This window comes from Cavia porcellus, unplaced genomic scaffold (assembly GCF_034190915.1).
Source record: "Cavia porcellus strain 051 isolate PalLab524CR breed Dunkin Hartley unplaced genomic scaffold, mCavPor4.1 scaffold_26, whole genome shotgun sequence".
In the NCBI taxonomy this organism is placed as follows: domain Eukaryota; kingdom Metazoa; phylum Chordata; class Mammalia; order Rodentia; family Caviidae; genus Cavia; species Cavia porcellus.
The window spans coordinates 5,190,689-5,210,173 of record NW_026947509.1 but is presented as its reverse complement, the minus strand read 5'-3'; the positions used below and the strand labels follow the sequence as shown (position 1 = coordinate 5,210,173).

Below are 19,485 nucleotides of genomic sequence, written 5' to 3'. Positions count from 1 at the left end.
CTGAGCAGGGGGTGCCTCACAGGGCCTGTCAGGGTGCAGACAGACTGCCTCTGCGGCTGGGCCCTGTGGTTACCATGAGGGCGGTTCCGGCCCGGCCCGTATTCCCACAGGACAGCAGGTCCTCCCTTTTCAAAGCACAAATCAGGGACAGTATGAGGTGCCAGTTTGTTAAAAAAAAAAAAAAAAAAAAACTCGGATGTGAGTCATGGAACTTGTAGGACCAAGGCCTTGCTTGGTTCCTTTTCAGATCTTTGAGATAAGAATGTGCTCATCACCCCACAGAAGGAGCCCGCACACCACAAATACAGGCAATCAGCTGGGCCCAAAATGTGCTCTTCCTCCAGACAACACACAGAAAGTCTGGGCCCGAATTTCTTGTGGGACTGAGTGACAGTGGACCCTCCTTGACAGCTTTCCTGAGACGGAATTCACATATGACACAGTTCATCCAATAATGTGGTAATATCCAAAACACATGAGGATTTATGTAACTCAATACCAGAAACACATACAACCTGATTTTTAAACGTGGGCAAAAGGCCTAAGTACACACCTCCGGGAGAAACTCAAGTAACCAGCGGGCATATGCACGGGGTTAAACGGCTCCAAACTTCAGAGAAATGCAAATCAAGCCATAAGGATTGGTCATCTCGCATCTACTAGCTGTACCTGAAAGACAAAGGAAGTGTTGGTGTGGGTGTGGAAAAAGGACACCCCTGCACACTGCCAGGGAGCCAAGTGAGAAACTCTGTGAACACAGCGTGGGGCTCCTCCAATCATTAAAGGCAGAGCCAGCGGCTGTGGATCCAAGGGACTGGAAACTCGGATCAAAGCTGCCTGCTCCCCTGTGCTCACTGCAGCGCTGCCAAGTGCTGTCAGCTAAGTGGAGTGTGGGCATTTCTGTGCCACCCAGTCACAGAAAGGGGCTCTTTGGGGGGCTACAAGCAGACGCAGGTGAAGCACATTACAGTAACAAGTGAGATGTGAAAAACCACATGGCCTCTCCTGTGTGTGGGATCCAAGTGTCACACTGACAGAAGCTGGGAGAAGACTGGTGACCGCCAGGGGCTGCAGAGGGGCTAATGGCAAAATGGCACGATGCCGGCTGAATGGCACCTAGTCTCTGATGCAACACGGAAGCTCTCTGGAGAAATCACAATGGTCAGCATGACGGGGATATCGACTGTGCCACACATGTGCTCTGCCGAGAAGACAGATGTTAAGTCCTGCCATGTACACAGACGCACACACATGCACAGAATGGTAACTGCAGAGTGATGGATGCCTTTACTGACCTGACTAATCATTTCACAATGCACACACACAACAACGGTGTCTCCGCAGCTCTAGTGCACATGTCCAAGGTCTCCAGAGGAAGGCAGAGGACACGAAGTTTTTTTATCCAGCTTCTGCTACAGTAACCTAACGCGGCCATCATGCATGGCTTCTTCAGTTAACATTTATTGCTTATCATTATCCCAGTCCCATACTGCATCACAGCAACCCGAGACAAAGTCAACTGCCTCCATTCTACAGAAGAAACTAGGCTGCCCAAGACACCACCCAAGCACCCCAGGACACACTGTCTCCTCGGCCTGCGCGTGGCATGACCTCCCGCGGCAGGCACTCAGTCACTCCCATTGGCACGTGCTCAGCTGACTCCAGGGTGATTTAGCAAGCCATGGATCCTTCAGCTATTGGTTACCTGGTAGCTCAGGCCACAGGGCCCCACAGAAGAGTGGGGAGAGTAAAGACAGCATCTAACCTAGCTGTGGCCTCCGGGCTGAGGCCCCCTCAGTCTTTCCTGTCCTCGGCCCTCCACCTGCGGTGAAGCTGACTCCCTGGGGGGCCCGAACACCTGGGCCCAGGACCCTCAGAACCACACCGCCTGGGACAGTGTCTTGGGCCAGCACCAGCTCACTTGTGACCCTGCGAGTCACTTCGCCCCAGGACCCCCTTCCTGTGGGGAGACAGGAAGAAGCCACGGTGCCAAGTAAACCCAAGTGCTCAAGCAGCTCTGGCCCTGTTATTCACCCAGAACTGGTTTTCAGGGCACCCAGAACCCTTTCCACTGAAGTCAGAGGAACCCCAGGCATAATGAGCCCGAAAGCAAGCACTGGTGGACCCCAGAAGTGCACGGCCTCGGTCTGCCTCTCTTCCCTTCCTGTGCCCTCAGAGTGCCAAGTCCTGACCACAGCTTGGGCTGGAGCTGTAGGAGTGGAAGGGAGCGGCCTGAGAGCCTGTCCACCACTCCGGTATCACCAGTCACCACTCCCAGAGGCAGAGCTGGCCCCGCTGTGCTGTGGCACTGGTGTGGCCCCCTCAGGCTCAGGGAGCGTGGTCCTGTTCACACAAGTGGTGCAAGGCTCTTTGCACTTTTGTTGACGGACTTCACTTAAAGTGTAAATACTGAGATATGAATGATTAACAAAGCAGAATCTGTCCCCCAATTTTCTTGAAGACAATTTACAGTAAGAAATAAGCCAGAGACACTGCTTTACGTCCCAGCTTCCGAGAAGCAGGGACGGTACTCGAGTTCTCACGCACATGGCCCGCCCGCAGTGCCAGGCAGCCCCGGCCCAGAGCCAGAGCCAGTGCCGCCGAGGCTGCTGCCTTTCCCCGACACCCTTCTGCACCCAGAGGCCCTGTTCTGCCCAGCTCTCTTCTGCGCACCTCTCTCCAGAGCTCCTCCTTGGACTCACCGACACTTCCTTCAGGGGTCAATGGCCTCTAAAAAAGCAAACTCACTTCCGGCCAGCACCGACTACATGTTTATTACACAAGAGCATGAAGCCAGGTATCCGCAACAACAATGGCTGTACAGCTCTAATTCAACAAGTGTTCTTTCCATCTGGGGAATCATTCCTTTAAAAATAGTGCATTCAACATCACAAAACAGAGAAAATATGCATCCGTTTACAAAGAGCAAGGGCAGTGAGTTTTTCGTCAGCTATAACTGACAACAAAATGAAATACAAAAAGTATAAAAATAACGTTTATAGTTATATAAACTACTTTCTCAAAACATCAAATAAATACATTTAGTAAGTACTGAGCTGCCACTCTGGCTGTAACTGAGAAATGACTGGAATTTAATGTCATGCGGCTGGTTTCACAATGCTGTATTTTTTCACTGATTTCTTCATCCGCTTGATTTTCTTCCATAGGTCTTGATGATCTTGCTTTAAAATGTATCGAAAATACCTACAACCTAAAAACCAAACAAAAAGCATGCAAAAAGTTTTAATGCTTATCAAGTGTTTAGGACCTACTCCCATGTTTGTGAAGTGTCTCCCACTCTGGCATCCCAGTTAGCGACTGCGGGATGATTCACCCCTGTCTCTTACCCATGGCTTCAGCACACTCCAGAGCTGGACCAGGATGCAGCACCTCCTGGGCACGGAGACCTTCCGGTCCACCTCACAAAGGCCCATATGCGGTTTCTAGGCTACCCTCAACGCTTCTGGGTGGGCACAGGAAGGGTCACGTTTTTCGTTTCTGGACATATTTTGTGGCAGTTTCAATTCAACACTGGACACGCCTCAATATTTTAGTAGCACAAACCAGGTAAAATTTTTTTAACAAAATATTCCATTTTAGAAACACCAATTTTGTTCTGTTCTGTTTTTTTATCGTAAGGAGAGAAAATGTTCCCTCTTACAGGAATATGTGAGTAAACATAAAAGAGTATTAAAGAGCAAAGAGGTAACTAAAGAACGTAATAAAATAGTCCTGTAAACTTCCCATGCAGCAAGGACCAATGGTCACTGAGAGGACAGTCGTCACGGCGTAGCCAAGTCACAGCACAACAATGGGTCATAACCAGCAATGTGGAGTTGCTGCTTCCACCCACAGGGAGCCCTTACAAGCACCTCACCTGTCCCCACTGGACAGCTACATGGTTTAACTCAAAAATATTCCCCAAATACTCCTCCTCAGAGGCAGGGTTTTGGCAGGGTGACTGGATCAAGGGACACTACAGCTGACTGCAGGGGCCTTGGGAACCACAACATAGTTTATGTTAAGAATGTCCCCAAAGGCCTCATAGGCAGGCAGGCCCTTGAAGGAAAGCCTCTGGAACTGGTGGAGGGGAAGAGTCTGGAAAGGCCTTGAGAGCTAGAGAAGCCACAGAACGCTGTACGCCAAGCTTGATGGAAGATTCTGGTCAGAGTGCAGAGGACCAGAATGCTCAGAGAAATGCAAACAATAAAAGCCAGGTTTAGGACATTTCAGTTGGAAACAAGGTCTCCATTGCTTTGAGATTCAAAATCTTGTTATGTTAAGCTCTGGAAAAATAATCTGTCTACATCTTGTTCATGTCCTGAGACTGCTGGAGGACAGATTAAGGCCAATTCTGGCAGAAGCAATGTCAAGGCAGCCGATGGTGAGCTGAAGCTGTGGCACGGATACTGGAGGCAGCTGTTAGCCTTATCTGCCAGCAGAAGCAGGACCAACACCAGAGCTGAGTAATTTGAAAAATTCTGCTGGAGGCCGGACAGGAAGTACCTGTGACACAGGAACTATAAAGTTTTGGCCCAGGACAGGTTGGTTGCTGAAAAGGTAAGTATTAAAAAGAAGCCAAGAATGTTCCATCGGGAAAACAGGAAAGATACCTTGAGGGATCTCAGAAACCCTCAGACCCACCCATCGGGGACTCAAGGCTCAAAGCTGTGCAGCTTCCACCTGAGGAGACAGACCCAGAGCATCCTGCTTGAGAAGGGCTCCCCAGGCCCCCCAGAACTTCCTGCTCAAGGTTCAGCCATCCAGGCACTCAGAGGCCTCTGCAGCAATTCTCCAAGTGGTACAGATACTGTTCAAGCTGGCAACAGACCTCGCGTCATCTACGTGGTGCTGCTTTTATAGGGATTCAGATTGCACAAGTTGTGGACTCAGGAAAGCATCCATCCAGATTTCAGGAAAGGCCACGGCAGGCAGGCAGTGCGCCCCCTGGGAGGCCAGTGTGTGATGCTGCACATGAAGCTGACAGTGCAGTGGAGACCCCAGGAAGCTGGAGAACCAGGGAAGTGGGTCATCTGCTGAAGGCCAGCCAGTGACCAAAGTTAGCCCGAGACAGAGGTCACCATGGCCACACCTGATAGTGCTTCAAGAGCAGGATGGTCCAAAGCCTTGGGAGTTTTTATCTCACGGCCACGATTTGCTCGGGGCATTGGATGTGGAACTACAGGATTTTGTGGCGCCCTGCCGGTTTCAGTCTTGTCTGGTCCATTCCTCTTCCAGGAATGGGAATGTTTACCCTGGACCACTGCACATCCTCACTACCCTGATTTCTACAGGGCTCATAGCCATGCGTCTGCCTGGGGTCTCACTCAGAGGAGACTCTGGAATTGGCCTTTCCAGTGGGGCTGGAGCTGTCAGGACTTTGGCAACTCTTAAGAGCTGGACTAAATGCATTTTGTATGCATGTAAGTCTTCTGGGGGCTGGGGTGTGGTCTAGATCAAGAGTGACCCCCCAAGGGCAGCAGGTGCTAACAGGTGGAGCTTTTGGAAGGTCACTGAATCACGGGGCATGACAGCTGACCTGCTGTTAGGACATGGACCTGGTCAGAAGAGGCCCGCAACTGGGGCGCGACCTGCACTATCAAAGGGTAATGGATCTCCCCATGCCCCTGCTCCTCCTCTTCTGCTTCCTGACTCCCATGATGTGAGCAGCTCTCTCCTCCAGGCCCTTGTACTACACTCTTCTGCCTTGGAGCCAGTCAACCACGGACTGAGACATGAGCCAGAGTAAGTCTCCCCTCCTATAATTTGTGGGAACTGGATACTTTGTCCTCATGATGAGAAAATTACTAAGATAAGCTACATTCTCAAGTATTAGGCACCATATTAAAGCAAGCTCTGAGGTGAAAAAATGGTCACATTTTGAAATATGATCAACTGCTAAAGCTATACAAGAGGAAATGAACACAAAAACACAAACCTTTTCCTAACAGCATTCCAGCTACAAATGCTTTCTCGTAAGCCAAGTCTTTATCTTCCTTCCAATCACTTTTTGCCCAAAAGTAGCTGAAGTGGAAGGTTGGCCACCAGTTTCTCCTCGACTTCCACTCTTCCTGGACCCATCCAAGATGATTCCTGGAAAAAAATTTCAAAAAGGAAGCTCGGTGATAGGGAACAGATCCATCCTGTCACAATCTACATTTAGCTGGAGTTCACAGGAAGTTTCCCAGCTAAGCTGAGGGCAGTTTCCCTGGACAATAGATGAAGACAATAAAATGGACAATAAAATGAAGCAGAGCATAACCCTGCAATAGTCCTTTTTCTCATACACAAAATGAAAGTTAAAGCCACTGCTTTTACTCAAAATGTGGCTCTAGTGATGTTATGATCACAGGTACTTTTTTGTTATGCTTTGTTTTGTTTTTTTGAGAGGGCTTGCTGCATAGTTCACGCTGGCCTTGAACTCACTGTGTAACCCAGGCTTGCCTCAAAATCACAGTGACCCTCCTGCTTCAGCCTCCCCAGTGCTGGAATTACAGGTGTGCACCACCATGCCTGGCTGACACCCAGCTCACAACAGATTCATTATAAGGTGTAATACTTACTTTGATACAAATTATCTTGATAGAATTTTTAGGATAACCTTAGGCCTGTGTTTTCTAGCTTCTGATGTATCCAGAAGAAAACAGCTGATGATATAGCTCAGGAAATCCACAGACATGAGCAAACGAAGTTTTAAAAAAATCACAATTATCTAAAACATGGGCAAATGACTTAGTAATAAAAGCAGTGTCTCCTACTTACTGCATTAAAATCTGTCTCAGGTAGCTTGCCAGGTACTTCCAAGCAGTTATATTCTTAGTGCATCCAGCAAAATCCAGAAGTCCAAATAGCACTCCTAGCCCGAGCTTACGGTGCTCCTCTCTGTCTGCAATAGACGTAACAGCTCAGCTTTCTTTTTTTTTTTTTGGTCTTTTTTGTTTTTATCGGTACCCAGGATTGAACTCACGACTGCCTGTTTCCAAGGCAGGCGCTTTACGCCGCTGAGTTAAACCCTCAGCCCCTAGCTCAGCTTTCTAAAGGCACTGAGAAGTGCCCAAAGCTAAGAAGACACAGCTGACGAACAGTGCTATCTGTAAGCCTGCTGCTTCGGTGAAGAGTTTAAAACACTTCACTGCACACACAGCCCTGCGATGAAGCTACAGCACTCAGTAACAAGCTCTGAGCTCCAAGGTCAGGTGAAGAGTCTGATCCTCTGACCCAGAACAGCATGTAAAGGGTTCGCCCTGTCTGGGTAATTCACTTACTTTAGGAGGGGAACCAACACAGTCCTTGTACCAATGGGGCCCTGCGAGCTGACTGACTTCTAGGAAACGTGTCCCTCTCCTGAGCATCTGATGTCCAGGAGACTAAGTGAAGCGAATTATGTAAATGGAAGCCATCTGCCTTCCACCAACTGTCACCCAGTGCTCTTCAGCAGGGGTACAGACCCAGGGACATAGGTTCTGCCAGCCACGCGGTCCCTGTTACAGGCACAGCACCACCCTCCGGCACTGCGGCAGCCGTAGATGAGACCTCAGCCCCGGCCCCAGGCCAACACGGCCTCCAGAAATGGGCAGGGTAGTTGTGATGCCTGCTGATCCCTGGGCTACTGCTACCCGCACCGAGGGGAACAAAACGAGAGTGGTTTACCTGATCTTCTCAGTAACGTGTGGAATTCTAGCATCAGTTTATGAGACGGTACAATCTGATACAAAATCTGGAAGAAAGATTTGTAGTTTACACACTGTGAAGACATTTCTCCAATTTTACTTTACTTGCAAATACAGTTCTCATTAGCTAAAATGTCCTCATAAATGAAATCAAGGACTTTGCTCTTGTCTGGTTTTGAGGATAGAAAGCTGCTCTCTAAAGCTCTTTTAAAAACTCCTCCCAACATCATGATAGTCAGTATTTCAGGAGGAAACTGATACAGACTTTTCATTTGTGTCTTACACACATCCATCCACACTTAAAACTTTAAAATAATTTATTTTCAGAAGCTGGACTTAACCACACAGGAAAAAGATTCAGTGATCATGAGAGATAACAGAATAATATGTACATGAAACAAAAATTTAAAAAGCAGAGATAACAACTTTAGACCCTATGCCCTGGAATGCAGTACAATAGGGCATGGAGGGGCTGAGGGTTTAGCTCAGTGGTATAAGCACCTGCTTGGCAAACATGAGGTTGTGAGTTCGATTCTTTGATCCCCCAGCACTAAAAAAAAATAGGGCAAGGGAATAAATATTCCAATAATCCTTTTACACAACAGGGAAAGTTAAATCTGCAAACCCCAGCTAGAAGGCTAAGGCAGGAGGATCTCAAATCTAAGCCCAACCTGGGCAACTTAATAAGCCCCTGGTTCAAAAAATACAAATACAAATAAAGAATTGGGCATGCAGCTCAGTGCACAAGCCCTGCGTTCACTCCCCAGTGGAGTCCATATATGGTCAAATGATTTCCAACAAAGGTCCCAAGAGGAAAGGACAGTCTTCTCAAGAAACCAGGAGGGAAAAGTCAACCTTAACCCTTACTCCTTGTATTACACGTAAAAACACTATATATATGAAAAATAAAAAATTTACACAGGCTAAAAATCTAGAGACCATAACATAAAGCTATATAACACTTGTAGGAAAAACAAACAAGAGACTCTTTATTATCCTGAGGTAAGCCAAAGATTTATTAGGTTAAAAGCACTAATAACAGAAGAAAAATGAGTAATTTGAACTTCATCAAAATTAGAAATTTCTGCTAGGGATTTAGCTTGGCAGCGTAAGCACCTGCCTTGCAAGCGTGCGGTCATGAGTTCAATCTCTGGTACAAAAAAAAATTAGAAATTTCTGCTCTTTGAAGGACACTGGTAGTTTAAGAAACTGAAAGGGGCTGGAATTGTAGCTCGGCAGGTGGGTGCCTGCTTAGCACACCCACGATGCTGGGTTCGATTCTCAGCACCAAAAGGACAAGACAGAAAATAAAACAGAGACGCAACTGGAGAGACAAGGTTCACAATGCACACAGCAACAAAGGACTGCACCTGGATTAGACACGGCCTTCCAGATCAGGAAGGAGGTAAGTAACGCCCTATGAAAACACACAACACATGGGGAGATATCTGACAAAAATTAAAGGACCCTCCCTCCCCCGAGCCATTAAGAACCAAACAAAAGCCACAGGGAGACACGCACACAGCCACCAGAAGGACTGCGGCCCACAGTGCTGCCGACCCCACCACTGGGGAGCAGACAGCCAGTGGACACTGTCACTTCAGAGCGCAGCCCACAAGTTTCACTCAAGAAGAGGCACAGGAACTTTCCTCCACTCTCTGTAGGGCTCGAGAGAAAGGGAGCTACCCATGCCCTCCAAGATGTGATGTGAGTCTTCTGGGCAGGGTCATGCGTAAAAATAAGCCAAAGGCTGGCCCAGAGGTGTGCCGTGGAGCCCCGTTCCACAGCAGGAAGCCACCAACATGCCCACCGTGCTGAGCCTACGTCGCCCCCTTCGAAAACTAAAAGCTGTGAAGCTAAATTGATATGAAATTCCGGAAAAGGTACAGTTAACCTACGGTGACTGCCGGGGCGGGGACGAAAGGGAGAGGAAATGAGGCAGGGGAACAGGGTAGGTGCCAGAGGCTGCACACCCACTCTCCAGGAAGCGGCTGCCTCTGTTCAAATGACCCAAGCACTCAGGCGAGAGGCCAAGCGCGCCCCTCCAGGGAAGCTGAACTGCAGCAGGGTCGGTTCTCGAAGTTTCCAAGGAGAACTGGCCAACCAGAGGCGGCAGGGGGCCCAGGACCCTGCCACTCCCGCCTCGGGGTAGCCCACTGGCCACAGCAGCAGCAGCTGTGTCTGGGAAACAGCCCCAGCCCCATTCACCCCATACCTGCAGGGCTCTGAGCAGCTCGGCCCTCGGTGCCCGCACTCTCTTGAGGAAGCTGTAGAGGTAGATGTGGGCATTTGGGTTTGACGGGAACTTTTTGTCATACGCGTAATTGGTGAGGACCTTGCGGGCCCCGTCTCGGTCACCATGGAATTCCAGCATCTGTATAAAATGAACCACACTACAGTAGCCAGATTCTCTGAGACAGGTACAAAAAAAGAGCCACAACTTTACTGCTGGGTGCAAAAACCAAATCACAAAACTGACAAACTGCAGAGAGAACAGCAGTGAATGCTGCTGTCTGCATCCACTGGCTACGAACAGGGCCACTCACATGGTCACCGGGTCCCACCCTAGTGCCACACTGCTCTGTCACTGGGAAATGCAGTGACCTGGACCTAACAATGGTTCTACAAGAAACAAAAGTCCTCTGGGCATGGAAACTCGTGACTAAAACACCGAACCAATGACCTCAGCGCCCCTACTTCAGCCGCAACGGGTGTGTGGCCAGGCAAGCCAAGTATTCTAGGCTCATGTCTAATGGCCAGGTGAAGGCCCCTGGAGGAGGGACCCCTTGGGAGCTTGCAAAGCCATCACTCTGCACCCATCCCAAGACCTAGTGTCAGATTTCCACCTGCATCCTTTCTATGTCCCACAAACGACAGAAGATCCTTTTCCTTTTAATGCCCCAAGAATACACAACTGATGCTTAAAATTACACTGCCATTTATATTATAGGTAAGTGACCAGGACATGTTCCCAATGGTGGAGACAAAAGTAATACTGACAGTGCGTTAATAAACAGAAAGAACTGACCAAAAAAGGGATAAACCACATTTCTGTCTCTATTTTTAATTTTCGTTTCATTGTATAACTCTCTCTACTGACCTCCTGATGCTCAATAAAACCAGGCATGCAGATTTTCTGTTGGCCTAGGACTAAATCAAACTAAATTATTAGATAAGACACCAACTCACCTCTACGTAACTCTTCACAAAAGGGTCCCAAACGCCAGGAGTTTTAATCAGTGAACTAAAATTTACAGATGTCTTCCAGCTGTGGCGGAATGTATTTCGGGCTTCTGTGCTATAAGCATAATCATCCTTATCTGCCCAAAGGTAAGTAATTTTTAAAAATTATCCCATGTTAAGGATCTATTCAATTCATAATCAGAAGACCCACACGAAAGCTCAGGAGGCTGAGACAGGAGGACTGCCATAAATTTGAGACCAGCTTGCGCTACATAGTGAATTCAAGACTAGCTTGAACTACATAGTGAGACCTTGCCTCCAAAGAAATATGAAGGATGACCAAAAACGTAAGGCCAGTAAATGCCTGTCCTCTACACGGTCTGGATGAAGTCGCAGGGAGATGACTGGGTAACGCTGAAGATGGCTCTTTCAGTCTCTTAAGAACACAACTCCCTCAGATGCACTCACCACACTGTGACAACTCCATCTTCTTTTTAGACCAACTGTAGTATTCCAAAAGCCCTTTATAGGCCTGCACGAGGTTGATGAGGGTTTCCTGGGAGGACGACTTCTCCCCGTACCGCCACGTCTCCGCCTGACTGAGGTTCCTGTGGGCGTCCTCCAGCATCCCGTGGTGAATCAGGTAGAGCGCGTGCTGCAGGGAGATCTGCACCGTGACAAGGGAAAGCCCTTGTCACCAGGGTCACCGGACAGCTAAGACTGAACACTCAGGAGCCGCAGGGCCAGGCTGGCCAGGTCCTCGTGGGAACAAAAGCTGGGCTGCTGCCCCTGGCAGCACTACATGGACGAGGGCTCGGCAGTGCAGTCACAGCGGCCAAGGAGGAAAGCCGCCTGCAGCAGGAAGCGGGGCGCACCACAGTGCACCAGCGGGGTGCCACCCCGGGCCTCAGCCTCTCCCACCCGACACGTGTCGCACAGGCAGGGTCCCAGAGCCTGCACGCTCACCTTCAAATAATTCAGGACGCCAACGTTTTTCATCTGGTCCGCAAAGGCACTGAAAGTCTTCACGCTGCTTTTAGGGTGGTAAAAGAGAATTTCGCTTCCAAGCTTCCATATAATCTGTCAAAGCAGAAAGTACTGCCAAAATGTATAGACTTGGATTATTTTTCAGATTAGAACACTGAAAAACGACCTACAATTCTTTCTCCTAGAGACCACTACCAAGAGTACTTTACGACAGTTTACCACTAAAACTAGTATCACATACTATGTAACCAAACCTCCTCCCCAGTGGGTCAGTCTAGAACTACCAGGTAAAGCAGGGCTCCCTGCAAGGCCGGCACCTGGGAGGCAGAGGCAGGAAACTGCCACGAGTTCATCACCAGCTGGAGCTACACTGTGAGGGCAAGACAGCCTGAACAGATGTTTCTGGACCCTGTCTCAAAAACCAAAATAAGTAACATGTACAATAAAAACACTGGGCTGGAGATTTGGCTCAGTGGCATAAGTGCCTGCCTGGCAAGCACTAGGTCATGAGTTTGATCCTTGGAACAACAAAAAAAAATTTTTAAATAAAAAATAAAATGCTAGGTGAGTATAGTAGTACCACTAAATTAGCAATCTAAAAAAGGCAGGCAGTGAATGTACATATTAGATATAAAACTTGTGGGCATGGAGACACACGTACATAATTCTAGCACACTTGGGAGACTGAGGCAGGAGGATACCTGAGCGTCTGAGGCCAGCCTGGGCTACACAGTGAGAACAATAACTATAAATAGAATAATAACTAAATAGTAGTGATCCCACATTTAATAACAGTATAGCGTAGGATAACAATAAACGTAAAACTTTCAGTCGATGCAGGAAGAAGACTAAGTCAGGAAACTTGAGTTTCAGGGACTCTGGCTCCATCCCTGGTCTTAGCCCCATGTCCACTTCCATGAATGGGGACAACAGGCCCCAGGTTTCCTGCGGCCTCACCTGCAGACTACACCCCCCCTCCCCCGGTGTTCAGAGCCTCAGGGGCAGTGTCACACACCAGTAACCCTGCTCTCAGGGAGGCCGAGGCAGCAGGACCGCAAATCCAGCCCTGCCTGGGCAACTCAGTGGCTCAGCAACGGCGCCTCAAACCACAGTAACACAGGGCTGGGGAGGAAGCTTGGTGTGCAGGCCCTGGTCAGGCACCACCGAGAGGGGGAAGGGGGAGGAGAGGGGGAGGGAGAGGGAGAGAGAGAGAGCAGACAGAGACAGACAGAGGGATGGAGAGAGAGAGAGAGAGAGAGAGCAGAGACAAACAGAGGGATAGAGAGAGGGAGACAGAATTTTCATGTGTCTGGGTAAATTTTAATAAAAATATTTTCTCCTCGGACATCAAAACTTTGGTGACAAAACTTTGGAGGTCTTTTTCCAGTGGAGAAATGTCTATTTTTCTCACCTCTTTTTTTCCCTAAACCACTTCAGTAATATTAATTTTAAGGTAAATTAAAGCGAACTCTAAATCAGCTGCTTCTGTGAAATACATGTTAGTTCTTTGGTGTAACAACTACATCTTTTCCCATCAGAAAGAGAGGAGACTTCACTTCCCTAATCCCCAGACAGTGCCCTGCCAGGAAGGGCGTGGAGACCAGGCCTCAAGGGGCGCTGGCAGGGATCTAACTCGGGGTCACCATGGAGAGCGGTGTGGCAGCTCCTGAGAAGGAGGAAACAGCAGGGCTGCCTACGACCAGAGCTGCACTCCCGAGTCCACGCCCACAGAAATGAAGGCCACGTCCATGTAGACATGCCCAGGGGCGCACGCAGAAGCGCCCTTCATAAGACAAAAATGAGACACAGCCCAAGCGTCTACCAACAGACAAATGGGTTCAAAACGTGGTACAGTACACCATATAACGACAGTTACTCGGCAATACAAGGAATGAAGTCCTAATTACACAACAACTTGGGAAAGCCCCCAAACACTACACCAGGATGGCATAGCCGTCCACTGTGTCCACTATAGCACAGGCCACTCACAGGACAGGTCCAGCACAGGCAGCAACAGGTTAGTGGCTTCCAGGACCGCACGGACAGAGAAAGACACTCTGCAGGTAAGTACAGAGTTCCTTTTGGAGGAGGACAAAAATATGCTAAATTCAGATGGTGCTGTGGGTTGTACGTTTAGAAAATTAAATTGTGCACTTTCCATCGGTGAACTGCATGATTGGCTTGTTAATTATGTCCTGATAAAACTTAACAAAACAAGTGACCACTCTGGGTAAAGGAGGGGAACAATTCTTTCAAAGAGCTCTGCTGGAGGAGAAAGTAGGAAACAGGCACAAAGCGCGAAGAGAAGCAGGGATCGAAGATGATTTTAACACAGAACTTTACGAAGCACTGTGTCTGACGACGGGAAACACCCTGGGGATGGGGCAGAAAGTAGAGACGATTACTGGAGTGTACCACTGTCGGGGACTCGAGGACCCAGAGTTCAGACTCTGCAGTCCCTGTTAAGGAGAAGCAGGTAAAAGTCGTCCTGACCAAACCCTGCCTGCAGGACTGTGCTCCCTGGCTGTCAGCAGCCACTCACCTCGGGCGCCATCTGCTTCTTGTTGCTGTCCGAGTCCTCCAGGGTCTGCAGGTAGCTGTGCATGTACTCGGCGGCCTGCTGCCACCGCTGCTTCAGCAGCGCCTCCTGGATGAGGCTTAAGCAGGCACCCGTGGTCTGAGCGAAGTCTTTTTTCTTCTTCCCTCTGGTTGCTAGAAAGCGGGAAGATGAACCTGCTCAAAACACCTGGACAAGCGCAGGTGAGAGAGCTCCCTGCCCATCCCAGCCTCCAGGTCAGGGCCAGCTTTCCTGGGTGCGAGCCTGGCCACACCGTACCGTTTCTAAAGAGCAGAAATCTAAGCTGGCCCTGTTGAGCCACCTGGGCCACCACGGACTTCCAGCCTGACTCAGACTTTCACATTGCACTAAATGCTGGAGAAAAATTCTCAAACAAGTCCCCGAAAGCACAGGCCCTGGTCCTTGGAATGGGTGGAACTCGCCAGTCCAGCCTGGCAGGCAGAATCTCTGTTACCCAGCAACACAAGTGCGAAGGAGAGTGACACAGGTAGTGTTTCTCGCTAGACAGCTGGCAACCCCCGCATGAGGGGGGCCGGGCTCAGTTTCAGCACCACCACGTGAGTACCTAAGCTCATGGCTATGTGTCCCTCCTCACTCCCTTCCCTTCCTGCATACATGTCTGACCCTGCAGGCCTGTCCCTGTGCACCTCACAAAGACCAGGCTGGGGCGCTGTGAAAGCAACGAGCTGTCGGTTTAATGCTCCCTCATACTCACTTTCTTAGACTCACCCCGAGAGGGAGCGCTGTGCCTGAAGTTAGGTCTCCTCAACTGAAATCATTACACACCCGAAAGTGAAAATACTGCCTTAAAAGTGAATGATTCTAATAACTCTTTCTGCAAGTCAGATGATTTTCAATTTCAGCTTATCAAAACTATAAAATGCTTCAATAATGTAATAGATCATATCACAATTTTCACATGAACAATTCAGGAGTAAAAGACCTGACACACTGTTTGTTTAAACTCCATTCTCTGTGGTCTACTTCCCTATGTGATTAAAAACGTCTCAGTTACCTGGATACGAGACACCCCTGTGACCCCCGCAGTCAGCAGGCTGATGCCGGAGGATCAGCAGGCGTTCAAGGCCCTCCTGGACCACAGGAGGCGGCCACGTTTAGCCTAAACTACATACTGAGACCCTGTCTCAAAAACCAACAAATTTCTCGAGATTAAAACATACTGATGCAGAATGTTTTTTCATCCTACAAGAATAATCAGTTATTGGAGGCAACTGGGAAAAAGTAATAAGTTTATTTTAACATTAAATTTAGAAACATTAGAATTTACTTTTTAATACTCAAATTTTAACAAAACTTATTTTGAATAACTGCATACAACTACTAATTAGAAATTTTAATACTCAAAAACATTAAAAATAAGTAAAAGGGCAGATTCATATTAAAAGCTTTTTCAAATGGGTGATGCAAGGAATTATATTTTTATGCTATTTACAGTCCCTCAAATCTATTTTAAAATAATATAATTTCATTTGAAATGCTATTATAGGGTTGGGGATTTAGCTCAGTGGCACAAGTGCCTGTCTGGCAAGCTCAAGGTTGTGAGTTCAGTTCCCAGTACCAAATAAACAAATAATAAATAAAATGTTATTATGTACTAGAAATTATCACTTAAAATTATGCAAGGCAGCACACAATTTGAATAAGGACAAAGTAGGGCTTACATAAATAAAAAATACCAGATGACTGCTACAGACTAGGTACTTCTTAAACTGATACAGATAAAACATCTGCTACTCAGCATCATCCTGAAACCAGTGGCATTAGAACCTGCTTGAAGGACTGGGCATCTAGCTCAGGGGCACAACACCTGCCTGCCAAGCTCAACGTCATGAGTTCAGTTCCCAATACCAAACAAACAGAAACAGCTGGAAACGGAGAATGCAGCTCACCCGGCCAGCTGAATCAGAAGCTTTATTTAACAAGCTCTACACTCAGACAGCCCAGATTGGCAACAATCTCAGGTAACTCACCCTGAAAACTGACAAACACTTCTTCATAAACAATCTTTCATTCACCTGAAACAAGACTGCTCTGGAGCCAACACAGAGGTGAGAGGAACCTCTCTACCTCAGAGGCTGCCAGTATAACCTGAGATCAGACAGACCCGGATTGGCCTCCTGACACTGCTACTCAGGAGTGGATTTGGTCAACACGTGGCGGTACACAGTGGTGATCCCAGCACTCTGGGGGCAGAGGCAGAAGGGTCACTGCAAGTTTCAGGCTGTCCTCAGCTACACAGTGAGTGCGAGCCCTGCCTGAACTCCACAGCGAGACGCTGTCTGGAAAGGAAAAAGAAAAAAGCCTCACCCCACCCCCAAGAGTAGATCTGACTCCTGCTACCACTACTTCTTTACATTTCAGTTTCCTCACATTTAAAATGTACCTGTGCTGAGGATTAATTTACTGAGGTCATCAAATGGGATAGTACTTCAAAGCTTTTACAAGGGTATGATGGTGCACACCTGTAATTCCAGCACTTGAGAGCCTGAGGCTAGAGGACTGCTGCCAATTCAAAGCCAGCCTGGGCAACAAAGTGAGTTCAAGGCCAGCCTGAACTGCACATTGAGACCCTAGCTCAAAATTCATCAATTAATTAATTTAAGAGCTATGGGTAGGGCTGGAGATTTAGCTCAGCGGCCCTGCCTGGCAAGTGCAAGCAAGGTCGTGGGTTCGCTCTCCAGTACCAAAAAAAAGAGCCGTGGGTATAGATCGGTGTGAAGGCTCTGGCTTTAATTCTCAGTGTTACACACACACACAGACACACGAGTGAAATTTTTAGTAATGGAAATTAAAACTCCAAAAATCAAGGAATCTCTGCAAGGGGAGACAAGGCAGAGCTAAGGAAGACATTTCAGGGCAGTGAGAAAGTCCTGGATCACAGGTATTCCCAGACCTCCGCTGCCCAACGTGAACGCAGAGCTGCTTCTTTTATATATTCCTACAGGGATTTTAGTCCATAGAAAAACTTGCGTGTGTTTATGTTTGACAAAAATGGGGGGAAAATACTCCTCTTCACGTCTATTACATCATCATTCTATCAGGAATTATTTCAACAGAAACTTCCATACTTGTTAGGTATGCGCTTCTCGGTGGAAAGTGCCCCAAATTCATCTATGAGCCAATCTATTCAGCCAGGCTAGAGATGCTAAGCATTTAGCAAGACCACTTTGAAAAAGAGCAACTACTTCTTGTTTATTAACAACATAGGCTGTAGTTATTAACTGAAAAACAAAGGATTTTAAAAAAAACAGTAATCAATTATTTCTTTTTTGGTTGTAGCCCAAGCAGGGGGACTCATACAGTATTCCTATCTTGAAAACTGACCCAGCTTGGCAATCCCCTCCGTGTCTGTACCGCATTTCACCACCTCCACGCACTGAAGCTAACATGGCTCCATACCATTTACTTACCGACGGTATCTAGATGCTTCCAAAGCCACGGAAAGTGCATTCCTGTACCAGAGACCACAGATGTTTCCACTTGGCCATCTTCTGACCCAGGCCTTGCTAACTCTTCACTGAAATCACTCATATCTGTTCCAAACCAAAAACACAGTATCGGTTACCTTTGGTGCATCTTAACCCACAGGTTTCTAGTTATGAGAAAAAACTGCCATCAATTCAAGGGAATTGGCCTGCAAAATTCATTGTATCTCTCAACTCTTTCAAAGTACAAAATGAAATTTCGGCAATATCCAAAATGACCCATAAAATGAATTATTACTAAATGTCCAGAACACATAAAGACCTAAGACACTCCACCCTCTGATTGAAAAAACTGCTCAAATCTAGAGAACAGCGAAATACAGAACAAAACAAGGTCACGAGTACATTAACAGTAGTTACTTACAAAGTCCTTACTACCTCCCTGGCCTATAAATTATTCACTTAATCCTCACAACAACCCGAGGCAGTCCTACGACCGCTTTCCCTGTGAAGACTGAAAACAAACTGAGGGACTTAGTCTGACTGACCACGCTAGAGACAGTCAGACGCCCGGCTCGGTGCGCAATTAATCCGCAAGTGATCTGGAGACCCCTCGCTCGTTCCCCACGTCAAAGTGAACAGGCGAGCTTCTCCTACCAGCTCCCGGAGGGTCTCCAGCTTTCGGCCCTCTCTGCACCCCGACAGCAGTACATCAGCTCAGGACACCACACTGTGCCTTGATTTCGGCATAGACTTCCTCACTGGTACCCTCAGATCTCGCTTCCCTACAGAGCAGCCAGAGGGAATCTTTTAAAATCGAACCGTGTGGCTAAGTGAACAAGTCTGCACGACAAGTGGATTTGAATCCAACCCACTTTGTACTCTGAGGAGCCTGAACTCAAACGCTCCTTTCCGGGATCCCCAAAGACACACGCCGTTGTGCACGCAGTTGCCACGGTAACCGAAGCCTCTCCATCCCACCTCGCGTCTTCAGAAACTAAGGCTCCAGAGCAGAAAGAGAACATCCAGAATAAAGCATGGGTGTGTCCCAGCACACCCTTCCCGCTTCTGGGGATCTCTGGACAACATCTGCCTCACACACCCAGCCAAAGCGAGGTCCAGGACGCGGGCTGAAACGTACCGGAAGAGGAAGTTACGAGCGTTTCCTGAGAGCATGCGCAAAACCTGCCTCGGGCGCCTGGGCGGCAAACACAAGCAGCCGCCCTTTATTCTTCCTTTGCGCTGGCAAGGTGGCTGTCCGCTTCTCGACCCAGGAAGTGACTTCCGGAAATGACCCCGGAAGTGCTTTCGGGAGAGACTCCGGAAGTAAACACTGAGGGAGGCTTTCCAATACATTTGGCTCCCGATTTACATTTTATCTGTCCTCAACGGGAAAATAGAGGAGTTCTGCAGTTTATGAGGGTCGTGTTGCGGGAAGGTACCTGGGCGAGGACAAGCAGTGACCACTGTATTATCACATTTAATAACATGAACATGATTTTTTTTTGTCTTTTTCATTTTTTTCGTTTTTATCAGTACCAGGGGTCCAACTCACGACCGCCTGCTTGCAAGGCAGGTGTTTATGCCACTGAGCTAAATCCCCAGCCTCGAACATGATTTT

The 19,485-nt window shown here is 48.1% G+C and overlaps 1 protein-coding gene across 7 annotated transcripts; it reads right to left on the bottom strand.

Annotated features, from left to right (window-relative positions):
* Positions 1–454: 454 nt before the first annotated feature.
* Positions 455–19,142, bottom strand: Taf1a (TATA-box binding protein associated factor, RNA polymerase I subunit A). Of its 7 annotated transcripts, none has more exons than XR_010043258.1 (12): positions 18,740–18,999; positions 17,850–17,972; positions 14,383–14,552; positions 11,820–11,933; positions 11,322–11,520; positions 10,860–10,990; positions 9,886–10,044; positions 7,651–7,717; positions 6,763–6,886; positions 5,939–6,093; positions 3,348–3,463; positions 2,749–3,211 (listed from the first exon to the last, which is right to left on the bottom strand). XR_010043258.1 is itself a non-coding variant. In XM_005005589.3 (12 exons), exons 3-12 carry the CDS (start codon positions 17,968–17,970, stop codon positions 3,099–3,101), a joined length of 1,353 nt encoding a protein of 450 aa, XP_005005646.1. In that variant the 5' UTR covers positions 17,971–17,972; positions 18,522–18,649; positions 18,740–18,999; the 3' UTR covers positions 2,749–3,098. The 7 variants fall into 7 exon arrangements, 6 of the variants coding, with proteins under 6 accessions (XP_023422740.1, XP_005005646.1, XP_013013153.1 ...); XM_005005589.3 differs by lacking the exon at positions 3,348–3,463 and adding an exon at positions 18,522–18,649; XM_023566972.2 differs by lacking the exons at positions 2,749–3,211; positions 3,348–3,463 and adding an exon at positions 455–669.
* Positions 19,143–19,485: the final 343 nt, after the last annotated feature.

Excerpts from the sequence above, each read along its gene's own strand:
- Taf1a (XM_013157699.3), bottom strand. The coding sequence starts at position 17,970 with ATGAGTGATTTCAGTGAAGAGTTAGCAAGGCCTGGGTCAGAAGATGGC. Across the intron at positions 14,553-17,849 it reads GAAGCATCTAGATACCGTCG|CAACCAGAGGGAAGAAGAAA; the intron begins GTAAGTAAATGG and ends CCCGCTTTCTAG. Across the intron at positions 6,094-6,762 it reads CTGAGACAGATTTTAATGCA|GAATCATCTTGGATGGGTCC; the intron begins GTAAGTAGGAGA and ends ATTTTTTTCCAG.